Source organism: Armigeres subalbatus, chromosome 2 (assembly GCF_024139115.2).
Source record: "Armigeres subalbatus isolate Guangzhou_Male chromosome 2, GZ_Asu_2, whole genome shotgun sequence".
Classification (NCBI taxonomy): domain Eukaryota; kingdom Metazoa; phylum Arthropoda; class Insecta; order Diptera; family Culicidae; genus Armigeres; species Armigeres subalbatus.
This window is the reverse complement of record NC_085140.1, coordinates 252,498,271-252,518,677: the sequence shown is the minus strand read 5'-3', so window position 1 is coordinate 252,518,677 and position 20,407 is coordinate 252,498,271. Positions and strand designations below refer to the sequence as shown.

Sequence of the window (20,407 nt, the reverse complement as noted above, 5' to 3'; positions counted from 1 at the left end):
AAATTTATGAATGAATGCTTGAAAGCAGTAGTGTATTTTTAGGTCATACAATTACCACGATTGGATGGTCTGAAAACTATCGTGTTTTCACAGCGTGTTCTTGCGTTTAACGAAACGTTTGCTCCTGTTGGTGCATATGCGAGAAAGTTTCCTGTGGTTGCCTGTCTATGGCCGGAATCAGTTAGTGGCCGTAGTGCTAATGATATTCTCAGTTGCTTTCATCAAGTGATCTTGAAGTATGGACACCTCAAAAAGCTGACATTATGGTTGGATAATTGCAGCGCTCAGAACAAGAACTGGAATTTCTTTCAGCATCTGGTTCTCCTGATGAATGACGAGAGCATGATGTTGAAGAAGATAGTTCTAAAATATTTTGAATCAGATCATACCTTCATGTCTGCTGATAGCTTCCATGCCAGTGTTGAAGCTTCTATGCGAAAGGATCGAGTAGTCACATTTGTTGACTTCAAAGAAGCTGTGCAAAGAGCTAAGAAAAATGTGGATATTATCGACATGCAGCCGGAGTCGTTCTTCAGAACCGAGCTGACCGTTACGCAGTACACATTAAGCCAAATTCATCCTAGACCGTATATCGACCAGATTCGCAAGGTTGAATTCTAGAAAGGCAGATACGATATCGGATACACGGACTCGGTCACTGATACATAACTAACTTACTGTATGCTATTCTCTAAAAAAGCAACAGAAGCTGATTTCGAATGAAGGGTTTTTATTGGAAAACAATCTTCACCGGCAGAAACATCCACGAGGTATTGACGAAGATCGGAGAAATGCTTTGGTATCTGTGATTTCCTCTGTTATTCCAGAAGAGAAGAAGTATTTTTTTCAAGATATGCCGTTGAAAAAGAAAAACACAGACAGCTGATTTTGTTAACGACAAAATCGACTTTTATTTGATTTTATGTACCAAACAATTCTCGCTTAACTTTTCAAAAGGACCTAAGTAACATTTTTTTCATGAATAAATTTGAATACTGCAATCAATAGCTTTTTATCAATAGGGGCAGCAGGGACTATGTCCAAGGGCTTGACGATCCCTCCCCAGGCCATCTGCGAGTTGTGGCGCCTGCCTAGGATGTGGTGGGGTTTAACAGTGGGCCCTGTTAAACCTCTATAAAAAGCTGCATGTATCCGCAAGTAGGCTCCGCCAAAGCGACCGTGTGCCGCTCAAAGCGCACAAGCCCAAGTCCTGGTGTTAGGTGGGACGCTAAACAGCCCTGACACGACGGCCCTCCGACGAGACAGGAGGTTTGCGCAGGCCCAATAAGCCGCCTTTAAAAACAACTATTACGAACGACATAGAAGATAATACGACTCGATATAATCGGCAAAGACCTAGGCGACGAATAAAGGATCACGATTGGAAGCTTGGAACATGGAACTGCAAGTCGCTAGGCTTCGCAGGTTGCGACAGGATAATCTACGATGAATTACATCCCCGTAACTTCGATGTCGTAACACTGCAGGAAATCTGCTGGACAGGACAGAAAGTGTGGAAAAGCGGGCATCGAGCGGCTACCTTCTACCAAAGCTGTGGCACCACCAACGAGCTGGGAACCGGCTTCATAGTGCTGGGAAAGATGCGCCAACGCGTGATTGGGTGGCAGCCAATCAACGCAAGGATGTGCAAGCTGAGGATAAAAGGCCGTTTCTTCAACTATAGCATCATCAACGTGCACTGCCCACACGAAGGGAGATCCGACGACGAGAAAGAAGCGTTCTATGCGCAGCTGGAGCAGACATACGATGGATGCCCACTGCGGGACGTCAAAATCGTCATCGGTGACATGAACGCTCAGGTAGGAAGGGAGAAATGTATAGACCGGTCATCGGACCGGATAGTCTGCATACCGTATCGAACGACAACGGCCAACGATGCATAAACTTTGCAGCCTCCCGCGGAATGGTAGTCCGAAGCACTTTCTTCCCCCGTAAGAATATCCACAAGGCCACATGGAAATCACCTAATCAAGTAACGGAAACCAAATCGACCACGTTCTTATCGACGGTAAATTCTTCTCCGACATCACGAACGTACGCACTTACCGCAGTGCGAATATTGAATCCGACCACTACCTCGTCGCAGTATGTCTGCGCTCAAAACTCTCGACGGTGATCAATACGCGTCGGAGTCGTCCGCCGCGGCTTAACATTGGGCGGCTACAAGACGGTAGACTAGCCCAAGACTACGCGCAGCAGCTGGAAGTGGCACTCCCAACGGAAGAGCAGCTAGGCGCAGCATCTCTTGAAGATGGCTGGAGAGATATTCGATCCGCCATTGGAAGTACCGCAACCGCTGCACTAGGCACGGTGGCTCCGGATCAGAGAAACGACTGGTATGACGGCGAATGTGAGCAGTTAGTTGAGGAGAAGAATGCAGCATGGGCGAGATTGCTGCAACACCGCACGAGGGCGAACGAGGCACGATACAAACGGGCGCGGAACAGACAAAACTCGATTTTCCGGAGGAAAAAGCGCCAGCAGGAAGATCGAGACCGTGAAGAGACGGAGGAACTGTACCGCGCTAATAACGCACAAAAGTTCTATGAGAAGTTGAACCGTTCACGTAAGGGCCACGTGCCACAGCCCGATATGTGTAAGGACATAAACGGGAACCTTCTTACGAACGAGCGTGAGGTGATCCAAAGGTGGCGGCAGCACTACGAAGAGCACCTGAATGGCGATATGGCAGACAACGGTGGCGGTATGGTAATGAACTTAGGAGCACGCGCGCAGGACATGCGACTTCCGGCTCCGAATCTCCGGGAAATCCAGGAGGAGATCGGCCGGCTGAAAAACAACAAAGCCCCTGGAGTTGACCAACTACCAGGAGAGCTGTTTAAACACGGTGGTGAAGCACTGGCTAGAGCGCTGCACTGGGTGATTACCAAGGTTTGGGAGGATGAGGTTCTGCCGCAGGAGTGGATGGAAGGTGTCGTGTGTCCCATCTACAAAAAGGGCGATAAGCTGGATTGTAGCAACTACCGAGCAATCACATTGCTGAACGCCGCCTACAAGGTACTCTCCCAAATTTTATGCCGTCGACTAACACCAATTGCAAGAGAGTTCGTGGGGCAGTACCAGGCGGGATTTATGGGTGAACGCTCTACCACAGACCAGGTGTTCGCCATACGTCAGGTATTGCAGAAATGCCGCGAATACAACGTGCCCACACATCATCTATTTATCGACTTCAAAGCCGCATATGATACAATCGATCGGGACCAGCTATGCCAGCTAATGCACGAAAACGGATTTCCGGATAAACTGATACGGTTGATCAAGGCGACGATGGATCGGGTGATGTGCGTAGTTCGAGTTTCAGGGGCATTCTCGAGTCCCTTCGAAACCCGTAGAGGGTTACGGCAAGGTGATGGTCTTTCGTGTCTGCTATTCAACATCGCTTTGGAGGGAGTAATACGAAGGGCAGGGATTGACACGAGTGGTACGATTTTCACGAAGTCCGTCCAGTTATTTGGTTTCGCCGACGACATTGATATCATGGCACGTAACTTTGATAGGATGGAGGAAGCCTACATCAGACTGAAAAGCGAAGCTAAACGGATTGGACTAGTCATCAACACGTCGAAGACGAAGTACATGATAGGAAGAGGCTCAAGAGAGGTCAATGTGAGCCACCCACCACGAGTTTCTATCGGTGGTGACGAAATCGAGGTGGTTGAAGAATTCGTGTACTTGGGCTCACTGGTGACCGCCGATAACGATACCAGCAGAGAAATTCGGAGGCGCATAGTGGCTGGAAATCGTACGTACTTTGGACTCCGCAAGACGCTTCGATCGAATAGAGTTCGCCGCCGTACCAAACTTACTATCTACAAAACGCTTATTAGACCGGTAGTTCTCTACGGACACGAGACCTGGACGATGCTCGTGGAGGACCAACGCGCACTGGGAGTTTTCGAAAGGAAAGTGTTGCGTACCATCTATGGTGGGGTGCAGATGGCGGACGGTACGTGGAGGAGGCGAATGAACCACGAGTTGCATCAGCTGTTGGGAGAACCATCCATCGTTCACACCGCGAAAATCGGAAGACTGCGGTGGGCCGGGCACGTAGCCAGAATGTCGGACAGTAATCCGGTGAAAATGGTTCTCGACAACGATCCGACGGGAACAAGAAGGCGAGGTGCACAGCGGGCATTCATGAAAAAAATGTTACTTAGGTCCTTTTGAAAAGTTAAGCGAGAATTCATCAACAAATAAAAATACAGTAAACGTACGATTTAACTTTTTTTCTGTCAACATAGCATACAGATATGTGTGTGGTTCCTCTGAGTTGCTTTATAGTGGAAACTGCCCTCTTTGATCCTAATTTTTACACGTTTTATGGAATTTGTTCCAATGGGACAACTATGCTTGGAAATTCTACAATGGGACAAAATGACCCGAAATTTTGTTCGCTAAGTTGTCGAACAAACCATCATAATTTATTTGTTTATAATAAAATATACATGTATTTGGAACGTTTGGTGAATAAAACTCGAAAATGATAAAAATCGACATGGGACAGATATGCTTGGGACGGCAGTACACTACATACGTAATAATCCCGGTAGCCACTACTTTGCTTCCTTTTCAACGGAAGGCGTAACCACTTAGCAATCTCGTTTTACTCTTGCCCTTCAACTTTGATTTTATTTATGTAAAATTTTCATTATACCGTTTCGATTTTTTACTTCCGAGGTCTTTATGGCACATGAATTAAAATATAAATTAGGGGTAACGGCTCAAACCTTGGCCCATTATGCTACGGATGAGCACATTTATCGTTATAAATCTTCATATATTGCATTTTCAACCAGAATTATTCCACCAGCCGGCTTGCTTACATTTGGTTCTGACGCCAAATAGCAAAAAACGACGATAAATGTCCGGAATATCTCATTTAAACCAGCGAAAGTCTCGAGAGAAATGGACAAAATGTCGGCATCCTTGTCCCTATCAGGTGGATAATTTTTCAGCCCACTTGGGACGAGTGATTGTTGATTTCGAACATACGAGAGATAAAGATGGGTTGCTGTTTATGGTACCAGTCATTTTGCTTGCGTTGAATAAAGGCAGCATGCAAACAAATAGAGAAAATCAAATCATCTTATTGAGCGTGAATTCTAATTGATTGCATGTAAAATACTACCACACTGATTGTGAGAGTGCGTTTTAGATTCCCCCAATAGCACGCTTACCAAGGACATGCTAACGAAAATACTATTATATGACTCATTTATTTCCCAAATATTTACCATATTTGCAAGTGAAGAAGTTTAGAAAAATTAATTTGCAAACTGATTGCAAAAAGGCTACATGTTCTAGCCCTCAAGTTGTGCCTTCAAACAAATTGCATACGTTAATTATTGGCGACCGCATAATTTTGAGATTTACTGCTAATTGAAACCATGGCAGTTGTGTTGCTCTCGCGATACTCTCAAAAAAACTTTTTTCCAAAACGTAAACAATGCTTTAGGTGGGGATGATGCATAACGCACTACTGAAGAAAGCCAATTGTAAAACTAATTCTAGGCAATTCCTTGCTTGGTACTTTGCATAAACAGTTAGAACTGTGCCAACTACCTGATATTATTACACAGTTATTCATAAATACAATTATTGGATGCTTGTTTTTAACTCTGCCTGTGTTGAAGTTGCATGATTGATACGTGCGTTTGATTCCACTCCTCTCTATATCGATCAGCTGTTGTGAATCCTCTCAAAACTCTCACGTGTTTCAACTTCCCGAGTTGAAAGAATACTTTTTCGGTATCAATTTACCATTATTAAATGAGAAAATATTTGTAGGATTCGCGCGGGAGATGATAAAATTAAATAATAATAAAATAATTGAATCATTTATTTGCGAAATAAGAAGGAAATTGTGTATCGAACCACGAAAGGTTGATGCTTGAATCGTGTTTGGAAGCCGTAAGGTAGGCAATTATTTTTGGTATGTTCTGCGAATGAAAGCGATTATATCGTGATTCGAGAAAAGCATCATGAGGTCCGATTCACAAACTACATGACGTTTTAGGTTGTGGGAGGGTACTTGTCTGAGCGTTAAGGACTTTATAAATTTCAGAACCCTACCATACATGAAGCATTACTAGAGGCTTGGTGTGGGTTGACAATAGTCAAGTTTAGCGTTATGTAATTTGCCAATGAAACTTAACCGCTGAGTGGATTAACCTGTTTTTACAAAAATTCTCAGCAATCCAAGCGCAAGCATCGGTTATTCTATCTGCAGTTTTCGGTTATTTTCTCCAGTACGGGTTATTGGTGAGAATGTTTTGATTTTAGAGTTTTACCTATACTACCGTAGAGCTACAAATCGAAAGCGCATGCCACCATTTGGCTACGGGTGCCCCCAGTGTTGTCCAAAAAAGTTTTGGCTAATTATGTCGCTATACTGATGGAAATTGTGAAATGTGTTATCTATTCATCTGATGTGCGAAAGCAGATATGTTCATTCAGAAAACTCTTTTATTGGGCAAAAGAAAAACTCTAGCACAGCCAGCCTGCATAAGTCAACGAAACATGGCTGCTCAAAACCGAGTCAAAGTGATTTTTCACGCAAGTTAATTGCTTTTAATAGTTTAAGAAGTGTATAAATCTAGAGCTATGAAGCAGATATATGTTTTATACACTTTTCTAAAGAAGCAGTGGTTAATATCTCCCTACAAATCGACGTATTATCGCTGAAATATTGATTAATTTGCGTGATGAGCCAATGTTACATCCAGGGCCAACATTACCGCCGGTTACCCTATATAATAATTTCATATATCAAACTTTGTCTCAAAGTAAAATAGTAAAAATTGTCTCAAATTCCGAACACTTTGATTCAAATTCCGAACACTTTGATTCAAATTCCGAACACCACCTGAAATGCACTAAAATGCAAAATTTCAACGTTATCTCATTGCTGAACATGAACAATTATAATGCACTTGATCTGTTCGCTTGGTGAGAAAATTCGTTTATTTATGCAATACTGATGAAATAATTTAGATAAATCTCCATGTGACGAGTGTTCGGAACATGAGTCTGTTAGGGATTCGAGTCAAAGCGGTAAATTTATCATTTTTGTCATGGATACTCCGGTTATTTCTTGCACAAGGAATAAATTTAAGTATTTTCTATGAGAAATTTTCTGTTAGCCTAGTCGAGTTGTTGTTTTAGTCCTTATTATTTTTGCCACTTATCTTTGAACGACACCGTTTTTCATATTGCAGTTTTACGACATTTCACTCCTTTCCCTGGTGATACATACGCTTCGTCTTGCTGTCATATTCCAACAATCAACGAATCTCAGTTCCCGTAAAAGAGTGAGGAAATAACGTAGCTGGGAAGCTCAACACGACAGCCTTTTGCAGCAGCAGCGGCTATTCAAATAAAAGTCAAACTTGATGATGAAAGCAAAAAAATGCTGATTGCAGAATCACGAGAAACTCGCTTCTGACTAAACATGGGGATTTCGCGTGAGCAATCAGATTGTACAAACGTTGCGCTTTTTCATTCAGGGCCTGTGCACCGTTTCGAAATGACACCAAAAGTCTATATTCACGAATGGTTCTTAAGTCCGTATAATATGTTAGGCATGAAATGTACAAAAACAATTTGCATTCTTAAGAGGTAATTCGTTCCTTGTTTGGGTTATATTTAACGCTCAGCTTATTCCAGAAAATTGCGCGCAATATTGCGCATAAAGCTCTATAAATATTCCCAAGCGTTGGCCGACTGTTTACATTGAAATTCATCAAAGCGTCCGAACTTAAGGTGATCAATGCGCACATTAAATGCGGTTTATAATCTTACTTCAGGAAGCGATACACACAGAGAGTGGCGTCAAAAGAAGTATATAATCATTATCGATCGTGTCGATTGAATACTAATTTAGCAGATCCAGCAAATACTAATAGCATTATCTCTGCTGATGGACTTGCTTGTTTTGATGAAAAATACGATCTGGAGCATTTCCTTAGTATGTTGCGATAAGAGCTATGCTTATTTTACAAGCAAACATATTGAAAATGAATTCAAATACTCATTTTCTAAGAATTTCAATTGATAGATAAGTCAAAATAATGTTGTAGCAGCTTAAAATAAAAACTGAAACAGTGGAATGAAAATTTATCCTTTACTTTTATTTTGTTTGTAGATGGTTGGAAACTATTCTATTATAACTTAGATTTATTTGAAGAGATCGGTGAGAACTGTTCAATAATCAGGCCGCACTTCAAGAAAATAGATCAATTTAATTCATTTAAGTAATCTCCCTTCTACAATTTCATACCTCTATAGATCTAACCATGTAATACGTTCTCTGTTTTCTCTCGTGAAAACTCAAAGTTTTGACACGAAAAACTTCTTCGCTAGAGCTAAGCCCGGAGTCATTTTCTGCCTCGCCGATTGCATCGTTACAGCCGGCTGAAGCGGGAATTCATTACAACAATCTCGATCTCTGTTCATTTTTTGGTTTCCCATCGTCACCCGCACGTCCCGACCAACAAGATTCCCAGTGCCGGTGGCAAAAGTGGCTTATTCCTACTTTAGATACTTTAGAGTTTTGATAGACCTGTGATGACAAGAGCAACTTTTTGTTTCTGTCTTCTCGTTGTAATCGCCATCAAACTGTGCCATATAATCTGTCGCAATTTATGTGTCACGGCAGGTTTTACAGTTCAGAAACGGTCGGTCACGACAGCCAAAGTACCTAACGACGATGAAACTTAGCAGTCACCGCACTGCTGCTGTTCGGCGGTTGCTTCTCGTTGTAACCATACCGGTTTTGCTTTTTGGAGTGTGGCTTTGATTGATTAACATTCGAAGCTGTCAGAACTTAGCTGTGAGTTACAATTTATCATGCAGCTTGGTCGACGGTATGGGAAACTATTCGCGATTCGAAACAACCATTCTTGTGGCGGAACACAGGAATAACATTTATTTCGCGCCCAAAATTTGTTTCGTTAGGCAGGGTGATGCAGCGGATTCTTGTTTTGATTCATCTAAATATAAATCCGTGAAAAGGAAAATCGATGAGAGATTGAATCAGTTAACTTGAGTAAGTGTATAACTAGCGGGAAAAATATTAAATGATGAGAAATGAATAAGCAGAACCAAGAAAATTTCGTTTAAATCGCAAGTAAAGACTAAGATTAAATGAAGCTATCGATAGTACCAATAGGCTGAAAGAGCTTTTGCAAACGGCAAAGATTTGGTATCATTTTCTAGTAGCAATTCCTGTGGATTCTAATTAATATAGCCGCGATTCTTAAAACCCCAAACAAAGTAGGGGAACTGCTCCTTGAATTCATACCATGTACCCAAATCAATTTTGTGATTTTTTTCAGCAGTGAATGATATTGATATGGGAGCATGTTACTAATAATGGAACAGATACCCTATATTAGGAAAGAACTGTAGGGTTGCTGGGAAAGGCAAAGCTCTGGGCAAAATTCTAAAACTTGGGAGAGCCGCTTTCGCACGAAGCAGCACCTAAAACAAGTGTACAGTCCACCAAGCTTACTTACTTGATACTTGATGGGCTACAGCTCTTCGATGAACCTACGCCGAATGGAGTATCCTTCTCCACTGGACTCGATCCTGGGCCAATCGCTTCCAGTCGCCCTGAACATTGAGCGCCCTCAGGTCCTCTTCAACTGCAAAAAGCCATCGTGTACGTGGCCTTCCACGAAGCCTGCCGCCTCTTCCGGGTTTTCTACTAAATATTATCTTTGCTTGACGTTCTTCCGGCATACGAACGACGTGACCAGCCCACCGTAGTCTGCCGTGTTGTATAAGCTTAATAATATCCAGCCCTTTATACACCTGGTACAATTCGTGATTCATACCGTTCTCCTGTTTACCGCCGAGTATTGTCCGCAGCATCTTACGCTCAAACACTCCGAAAGCTCTCCGATCAGCCTCCTTTAACGTCCATTTTTCATGGCCATATAAAGCCACCGGAAGAATCAGAATAGTATACAGCGCGAGTTTTGTTTTCGTTTGCAGACTACGAGACTTAAGCTGGTTACGAAGTCCGTAATAAGCCCGATTTGCAGCTGCAATACACCTTTTCACCTCGCGGGTAACATCATTATCGCACGTCACTAATGTTCCAAGATACACAAATTTATCTACCACTTCAAACTTTTCACCATCCAGCACCATTTCGCTACCACCACCACTAATTAACCCACGTTGATTGCCAGCGACCATATACTTCGTTTTGCTGGTATTGATCGTGAGTCCAATCCTCGCTGTCTCCCTCTTAAAAGGCACAAAAGCCTCTTCCACGGCACGGCGATCAATCCCGATAATATCGATATCGTCCGCATATCCCAGGAGCATATGCGATTTTGTGATAATGGTACCGCATCTTTGGACACCAGCTCTGCTAATCGCTCCCTCCAGCGCTATATTGAACAGTAGATTCGAGAGTACATCACCCTGCTTTAATCCATCTAAGGTAACAAATGACGTCGATATTTCATCCGCAACCCTTACACTTGATTTCGATCCGTCCAACGTTATACGAATTAGCCGTATCAGTTTCGCCGGAAAACCATGTTCAAGCATAATTTGCCATAATTCATTCCGTTTCACTGAATCGTACGCCGCCTTGAAATCAATAAACAGATGATGTGTCTGCAAGTTGTACTCCCGGAATTTATCAAAGATTTGTCTCAGCATTTGATCCGTCGTTGATCGGTCCTCAGTTCACCAAGCAGGAATTGTGAAATTAAAGAATCAGAAACTAAGGAAATAATTAATTCAGAAATTAAGAATTCAAAGAGATTATACAATCATGGGTCTCCAGTAGCCTTGCGAGCAAAGGCGCAAGATTGCTAATCCGGAGATGGCGAGTTCTATTCTCGGTCCGGTCTAGGATGTTTTCTGGCGGGAAACATTCTCGACATCCTGGGCAAAGTGTATCGATTGTACTAACCACACAATATACATACTGATGCAATGGTGGGCATAGAAAAGCCTCAAATTAATAACTGAGGAAATGCTAATTAGAATACTGAGTTGAAAAGCAGGCAAACTCCCAGTTGGAATGTAGAGCCATTGAAGAAGAAGTTCCACAGTTATCCACTGAAAGGTCTCTAAACTGAGCTGCGGAAGGTTCTCTTTCAACTAAACATCTGTAATTTCGGAACATATTTATAGCATATTTGAGATTCATCGTATGGAAGCTCACCTTGGCTACACTTCGGCATATGCGGTGGCGTCAGCTACTTACAAATGCATATGCGATTTACCGTAATTTACATTTGCCATTCAATTGACTGGTTCTATCGAGTGCACCGACCAAAGAAGAAGAGATTTTCTCGTCGAGGACCTTCATCTGCATGGGGCTGACTGTTGCGGGTGCTGCATCGCAATCGAGAACGACTGCAGGACTGCACACATTTCCTATGCAGCGTGTGGGAGCCGAGTAATGGTGCTTTGCTAGAGCAGATGCGGAACTTTGCCTGGGAGAGCTAAGAGGAATGCAGTTAAAGTTTTTGTGAAAGCACCATGGCCTGGTAATAATCGGTTTTATGGTTGACAAAAGCATATGGCTGAAAATGAATTTAGCAATTTATGTCTGCTGGTCCGTAGTTGGATTCTTGGATGCAGTGCAATTAGGTTCCCAAAGGTATTAATAAATTTATTTTACTTCCACAAATTATGAACTGAAAAGCGGCAGGTTTTCCCCAAGTCTACATTTTCACATGAGCAATGTTTGTATACTGGATGAATAATATATCGTTGCTTGTTTATTATAATGTGCGTTGTGTCATCCAGTTACATGGTATGAATACTGACAAAAATATGATCCCAAATGAACAGTTAGCTCTTTGAGAAGTTTAATGGAGTAAAATTGAAATTTTTGACAAATAATAGTTCCTTTTCAATACATTTCCCAAGCTTGAAAATTTAATCGTTGTTGATTCCATGTTGTTGACGCTATATAAATTGATGAGCATGAAGTGGTTTTTGTTGTATCGTTTCTAACCAGCCAGCAGTTGGTGCTCTCCACTCTTCTGCCATAATATCTTAACCGGCTGCACATAGCACAATGCACATTGGGCCACGGAGCGGAGCTAGCCCGACAAAATACCTTGGAGCTTAGGGGATGCGTAATTTTGAGTTGGTGTCTTCGGAAGAGTGTCGTGTTTTGAAAAAATATGAAGCCCAGCGTCGAGCATTAGTTCAAATTTTCGCCGCAAAGATGGCGCTGCAATACAAACTTTTTTGGTTTACGGTTTAGAGCTTTGGTGTCTTCGGCAAAGTTGTAGAACGTGGAAAAATAATTGTAGTTGCCGAAGACACTTAAGCTGTATACCTTCTATTTGCAGAGATTTAGTAAAAATTGTAAAGTTTCATCTTTTTTTCGATTTTCTTGGACTATTTACGAAAAATGTAAAAAATAACATATTACAACCTAGTAGTCTGTCACAGTCGATAGTGCTCATGGTTTATGCAAGAGTTTTTGATATTTCATCAAGTTGAAAAAGAAATATTAACCTGAATATTGAAACCTATCATGTTATTTTGGTATCAAATATATTAAATAGTTTTAAAGTTTGGTATAAAAGTAACATTAGTGGGTCAAAGCAAACAATTCATGGCTAACCAAGAAAACGAGTTTGCAAACACAATACACTCCAGTTACCTTCTATTATTTTTCCGAGACTTCAACTTTCATTGGACAACGTGACACATGAAGGAAAAAATAATAAAAATGACTAATCTACAAACAATTATGAAAATGCTTTTATTTGCTCACTTCAATAGTTGTTGCACTGATTCTGGGAAGAAATTAGAAACTGAGGAAACTGTTTTCTCGACAATTGTTCGTATGGTGATACTGGATACTGATATACTAATTAATGTATGATATGTATAAACTGATTAAAATAACTTACCTTGAGCTATATCGATTATCGGATAAAAGCAAAAAAAAACACATTCGCTATAATGTTTAACAAGAAAACCACAATTAATGAAGATGGAATGTTTCGATTTTGAAATCTCACCTGCATAACCCTCGGTAAATATGTATACTAAGATCAACAGCATACGCTTTGCCTACTACGATTCTTAATCGATATGTTGTGGCAAAGATTTGCAGAACACGTTACCGTGCATCGATTATTAACATAAACTATAATTGGGTTGTTTAGGGGTATATATGTCTTTACATATTCTGAATCTGCTTAAAAAACTGAGCCTACCCCAATTTTCCAAAAAATGTTGAGCCCCGGAACTATTTTTAATTTGCATTTTAAATTTATATGGGATTAAAAAAATGTTTTTATGCTGCATGGGCCAACTGTCATTCTATGAATGTTAGTGTCGATTGAAATGGCTTATTGTTTGCTGTATAAAAATGTAAACAAAAGGTTTACAAACAAAATAAAAATTTGTTGAAGATTAGCCAAGCATGCTTTTTATGTTAGACTATAAAAAATCTCATATTTTTCTTTGCTAAACAACCCAATTGAACATCCTAGTAGTAGGACTGAATTTATCGTAAACAAATATATATGACTAAAAATGTCAATCATGTTATGCGTTTAGATTGTTACTGTGTGTTTTGTTACTCGATAAAAATATGGACTACTCTGATCGGTTCCTTTATCTTAATATGATAGTTTAATGTTTCGAACTCAATAACTTCCCTAACTCTATGATACTTTTATACCAAGCTACAGTAAAAACAACTCAAGCATGGACCATAACCATAATCAGTTGTGTAAATCAGTTAGTTCTGTCGCGTGTGATTAGTTTTTTTTTACAATTTTGGGTAAAATAGTGCGAGAAATATAAAAATCAATGAAATTTTACAATTTTAACTATATCTCAGCAATTTGAAGACATAGAGCTTAGGTGTCTTCGGCGACTACAGTTATTTTTTCACGTTCTACAACTTTGCCGAAGACACCAAAGCTCTAAAACGTAAAACAAAAAAACTTTGTATCGCAGCGCCACCTATGCGGCGAAAATTTGAACTAATGCTCGACACTGAGCTTCATATTTTTTCAAAACACGACACTCTTCCGAAGACACCAACTCAAAATTACGCATCCCCTAAGCTCCAAGGTATTTTGTCGGGCTAGCTCCGCCCCGTGGCCCAGTGTGCAATGGAAGAACTACCTTTCACCTTACAAACTAAACATTACTATCTCATCTGTTGAATAAGTAATACTTTCAATTTGAATTTGTAATCCTGTTTATGTGGATAAAATACCATCATTATTTGGCTTCTGGAGAAGATTTGGCATAGGTATTGAAACTGTTTTGATTTGACAAAAAAATAAAGGAGTAATCATATCTATAACAAGAATATAAGACTGCGATTGAAACCATATTCTAGAGTTTGAAATTGAAAGCATCTCTGCTTGGTAGTATTTACGGAATTGAAGAATTGATTCGTGCTATTTTTGTAATAAATAAGTATACTATCTATACCATAACTGCTGTTTCGAGTATAGAAGTTTCTCTGAAAAAGCTGATCCTTGAGCAAAAACAGGAGAAATAAAACAGAAAATAGAACTGGACGAGAAATACGCTTTGCTTATCTCGCGGGCCGATGATGATTAGGCAGAAAGTCAAAACGAGTCTTCGCAGTCGTATAGGTCGTGAAAGTTACAACAACCCTATTGATGAGGAGTGGATTCAGGTGGGAACGCATCGTCGGAGAATGTCGACGATATTTTTCCACCTACTTCGAATGGCGTATGAATGAGCGTATTATGTGGAGTAGACCGGTTCACCATTTTCAAAAGTATTCCAGATTCAAAGTGCCATCGCCATCCCTTTATTTAAATCAGTATCTTTAATGGAGTCTCTTGACCAATTTTCAGCCAAATCCATGGATATTTAAAGGTGCATCAAACGAGATTGGGGATTTTCCAGAGTTTTCCACAGAAATGTCGTCAGAATGCATCAATTTTACTCCACATAATACAAGCATTAGTCGTTATTCGTTAATAGCTTCTTTAGACTATTATCTGCAACTTTGTCATTGATACTAGGATGTTTAGCGTGCTTATTCTATGACTATTTTATTTATTAGATTTGGCTTAAAAAATGCCCAAAATAAAAACCAAAAAAATAATTTAGGTTCTTCTGGGGGTTCAATATGTGCCCAATCCATTTTTTTTCATTCATTTCCTTTGACTATATCGGATGTTTCATCCATACATCACTTCATTCTGAAAAATAATCTTTGGCATTTAATAATGCAGTTTTTATGAAATACTCAACATTTGAATAGGATAGTCAAGAAAGACCAATCCCCCATGCTAAAGCAAAGTTCTTCTTCTTCTTCTTCTTATTGGTATTACATCCCCACACTGGGGCAGAGCCGCCTCGCATCTTAGTGTTCATTAAGCACTTCCACAGTTATTAACTGCGAGGTTTCTAAACCAAGTTACCATTTTTGCATTCGTATATCATGAGGCTAGCACGATGATACTTTTATGGCCAGGGAAGTCGAGACAATTTCCAATCCGAAAATTGCCTAGACCGGCACCGGGAATCGAACCCAGCCACCCTCAGCATGGTCTTGCTTTGTAGCCGAGCGTCTTACCGCACGGCTAAGGAGGGCCCTATGGGTTAACTATGATTTATGAGCAATGTCATCCAGTATGCTCAACCCACTGGTATGGATCTAGAGTGGGCTATGTGGTAGTGTCAGGGGCTGAAGAGCAAGAGGTCTACGATTCGAGACGTCGCACAGTGTTTTCTAACCCAGGAATTCGTGATCGAAAATGTTTTGGCCTTTAAAAGTTGATTTTAGAGGCTCAGTGACTTCGGAGAAAAGTTTCAGTATGTTAAGGTCCATATTTTGGATTTTTTTTTATTAATCCACCTAAAAGTGAGAATGTGGCAGAATGTGGTGGCTTCGAGAAAGTTGTAGAAAAAGTTTCTGGCAGTGTGGCAGAAAGGTATTTGACCAAAGGCCACAAGGCCGAAAGTTGTTTCACCGAATATATCGTTTGACCGAACAAATCATTTAGCCGAAAATGTTATTTCGTCAAATAGTTACCTTTGCTAAAAAAAATAGGTTGTCTGAATAGCTCTCAGTTGGCCGAAATGGTTATTTGGCAAAAAGGATCATTCGGCCGGAATGGGCATTCGTCTGTATTGGTCATTTAGTCAAATAAGTCGTTTAGCCAAATAGAACATTTGGCAGAAAATGCTTTCTTTCAAACGCATTTCTACCAAACAACTTTTTCGAAAAAGTAAAAGTTTTCAGTTTGACCCGTGGCCATTTCGGGTATATGTCGCTTTCAGCCAAATCATATTTTCGGTCGATTCGATACGGTTCAATTTAACCAAAAGGAATTTGGCTAGATGACTTCGTGCTTAACGTGTTATTCGGGCATGTGCCATTTGAACCAATGCCTTTTTGCCGAATGACTGTCAGCCAAATGACGGGGAACGTCTGGAAAGTGAACGTCCTCACGTCCCACACTAGCTCACCTCGTAGGTAATGGGTCTCAGGGTCGGCAATCAACCTGCTTTAGGGTACACACGTACGAATCGACTCAGAAGCGGACTTTAATAGTCAGGACCAACCACTTGCATGCATAGGACGACTTCCAACAAAGAAAAATAAGAGTGAGATACATTTTAAATTCTTTAATTTTTTTCATTTTTAAATTAGGGTTAGTGGTTTGGGGTTAGTTTATGTTGCGGTCGATCGGAGAAGTTGGGGCCCTTACGGTGTCATGGGCAGAACGTAGTCCAAACATACCTTGAGCACTTGTCGGTGTTGCCCCAACTGCTTGCATGGCGATATCGCTGGGTCGCCTGGACTCGGTCCGTATCCCACACCGGCCTTGGGCTTCGTCTAGGTTTGTCACGTGGCTTCCGAGATACTGTAGAGTTGGTCGTCGGAGATTCTGGTCCCGTTCGTTAGCGTCAGGAAAATGCTCAATGAATCCTCGTGGTATTGGCGTGGACCTGATGGGAATGCGAGGCGATTCCTTCTTCACCGGACTTGCTTGGACCTTCGGACCGGTTCACGGGTGCTTCAGTACGACTTCTGACGGGGAATGGTGATTGCGTTTCCGTGGTTTCCGCCAGTAACCTTACGGTATAGGAATCGCGGACGGTGTGGGTTCTCACGTCGGTTTTGCTCTACGGAGATCTCTTCACACGTTGTCGATGGAATTTTCAATTTAGCCTTTCCCTTGGGTACACAACAACGATTTCCGGCACAACGACAATGGCGGCGGCTATCGATAACCCTTCCGTATACGGAACGTGAAGAAGGGGAGGTTTTCACAGCAGGCTCGGCTACTTCAGCGGAAAAGCGGTCACAACACGGAGTTGGTGTCGATTTAAAAAAAACTGGCAATTACGCACGTACTGACTAACTGGCCACTCTTATAGTTCCCAGCCGACTGATCCCGATGCGACGAATCTCTTTCCCACCTTTATTCTCACTTTTCTTCGCCGCCGGATCTCGGGTTGCCTCCGCGATATTTCGCTCATAGGAGGCGAGTGTTGTCGTTTGGTAGCGTTAGTAATCTTACACGTTTGAGATAGAATAATCTTATAACGGTAAATGATCTGTACTATTATTCTACCCAGTTTGCTACTACATGCGTAGTTTCACAATTCTATATTTGATAAGTATTATTAGTCTGGTTAATGTCGTGCAAGCAAGGGTGGACTACGAAATTGTTATCGTATTCGGTAACAGGCTACAGGACTAAAAGGTGTTTGGTCGTATATGTCATTTGGCGGAACAAAGCATCAGGCCAAAATTCATCTGGTCGAAAATGTCATTTAGACCAAAAATATCATTTGTCGACGTGGTCCTTTGTGCGAAAAGATCATTTGGCCAAGATGGTCGTTTGGGAGAAAGACCATTTGATCAAAAATGGTATTTGGCCAAACGGGTGGACATTTTTGAACATATTACCCGTTCAGTAATTGGGATTTGACTGTACTGCCGTAATCTAAAAAAGTGCCATTTTACAACATACAAGATTTCCATTTTTCTGTTAAAGAGTACGATGAGTACTACTCGTTAACACCATTTTTGGAAAATGGAGTAAACGTCACTTTGCCAGATTACGGCAGTGTAAGACCCGTTGGGCCAAATAACATTTTTGGCCGAATGGCCCTTTTCTATCAAACAATTTTGGTCAAACGGCATTTTTTATCAAACGACCATTTTTCACAAACGACCTGTTAGGGCAAACGGTAAAACGATTCTTACTCGCTGTCGAGTTTTTATCAATAATGGTGTGATCGCGTGTGTTGATCAACTCAAATTGTATTAAAATTTGATTTTTCCTTTCCCTGTTCGGAAGCCTCCATTTGAGAGGCATGAAGACTCTTGTTTATTTTATTATATTTATTATTTTTTAAGAAACGCCCGTTTGAGTTGAACTCTTTTTGTTCTCTCTCAAATGGGAGCAAAACTTCTCCGTCTTTTCGTACCAACAGAATACAATTTCACTCCAAATTATAAATGATACAATCATTACTTACAACTATTTACTAACTTAGTCTAGATTTAGTTTCAACAATTTAAACTGCCTTTCTGAAAGTATGCCGGAGCGAGGAAAAACCTTAAGTGTTTCAACTCAAGTGAAAATTTAATTACCTATTACTCTTTCCGAAAAGCTCAGCATCTTCATTGCAAGAGGCTTGGAAGCCTGCTCCTACTTTCAAGAGGATCGGAAGCTTTCTTTCGATGAGCTCGGAAGTCTCCCTTCAAGAGGCTCGGAAGCCTTTTTCAATAAGTTCGGAAGCCTACTTACAAGAGGCTTGGAAGCTTTCTTGCAAAGGGCTTGGAAATCTCCTTTCAAGAGGCTCGGAAACCTTCTTTTAGGAGGCTTAGAAATCTCCTCCAAGAAGCTCGGAAGTTTCCAAAAGTCCTCAAAGCCTTATAGGAAGCTTGATGTATAAAATTAATTTGAATTGCAAAGTTTCGCAGAATAATGAAGATTTCATTTTTGGAGAGCCATATATTCCGTTAGATTTCAGGTCCGTTTTTCATATATCTTATGAGAAATGCTACCTCAATGAATGTAAAAATTCGAAGGGGTACCTCCCAAGAAAAAGGTTGAGAACCGCTGGATTAAAGGGATATTTTAAGTAAATCTTATGAAATCTTTCAGATATTTTTACATTGAAATAATGTTTGACAAAAGGAAGGAAATCTCGCTTAACTTTTCAAAAGGACCTAAGTAACATTTTTTTCATGAAATAATTTAAATTGTGCAATCAACAGACCAATATAAAATCTTTTGATTGCAGTACTCAAATCAATTCATGAATAAATTGTTACTTAGGTCCTTTTGAAATATTAAGCGAGAAATGATAAAAACGCCACAATCTGTGAAAAAGTTATTTTTATAGTAGGGGGAAAGACGGCTTTGGCAGGTTTTGTTCTATTATTGGCAGGGGGGTTTTTGTCGACCAAATTTTATGAAATTTGGCTACAATATTCTTTGATATGCAAAGAATGTTTAGGCCAAATTTGAGCTTAGTTGGTCATAAAAAACCCCCTGCCAATAATAGAACAAAACCTGCCAAAGCCGTCATTCCCCCTATTTAATTCATTAGACAAGCATATTTCGCACCGAGGTGCTCTTGTACCTTACTCCGGTGATTCATACTTTATTACTTATACAATATAAACCATACCTATGTAGCCATTCACGGTGTCTAGCGTTTGAAACAGAATCGCCGTGTATTCCCGCCTCCAGAAGTGATGAAAACCTTATTTCCTTGTGCGTGACTAATGCACGCTTCAACAACTTGGTCATTCATTCAGCCATCACAAACCTCTAATTGTTTTATCATGCAAGCTTATTTTTTGTTTTTTTTCTGCCTCTTTCCATTACAGACGAGGGCTTACTCCGCCACATCGCGTCAAATCCATTTCGATGGCCACGTTCACACAGGAGGAAATCGACTTTGTTCGGCAGAATGGCAACGACACATGCACCACAACATGGCTGGGTCTGTGGGATCCAAAGCGAGCAATCAAACAGGAACACCGAGATTTCATGATCGACAAATACGAACGGAAGAGGTTAGTGCCAAATACTGCTACTGTTTCAACCATCCAGCAGTAACAATTTTCATGCGTATTTTAACCTCCTGCGACAGTTAAACATAGCTAGCTAATGCCAATAATATTGATAACATTCACATTTTTAAGTGTGATGTGCCTATTGTGACTCAAACAAAAACTCCCCCCAAAAGTTCTCTATAAAAAAATAATTTCCAATAAAGAATTCAGGGTATAAGTAATAAATAAATATAAAATTTCCACAAACAATTAAGAATTTTGCACAAAACAAAAATTAATTAGCACTTTTAAAAGCAAACATTACAATGTCCCACGAAA

The 20,407-nt window shown here is 40.7% G+C and overlaps 1 protein-coding gene across 2 annotated transcripts in view; it reads left to right on the top strand.

The window, feature by feature from the left end:
• LOC134212067 (arf-GAP domain and FG repeat-containing protein 1) overlaps positions 1-20,407 on the top strand; it is a 180,557-nt gene that overhangs the window by 136,329 nt on the left and 23,821 nt on the right. For both annotated transcript variants that reach the window (XM_062689579.1, XM_062689580.1), the window contains exon 3: positions 19,901-20,089. In XM_062689579.1, coding sequence (XP_062545563.1) covers positions 19,901-20,089 — 189 coding nt within the window. The remainder of the gene's footprint in view (positions 1-19,900; positions 20,090-20,407) is intronic.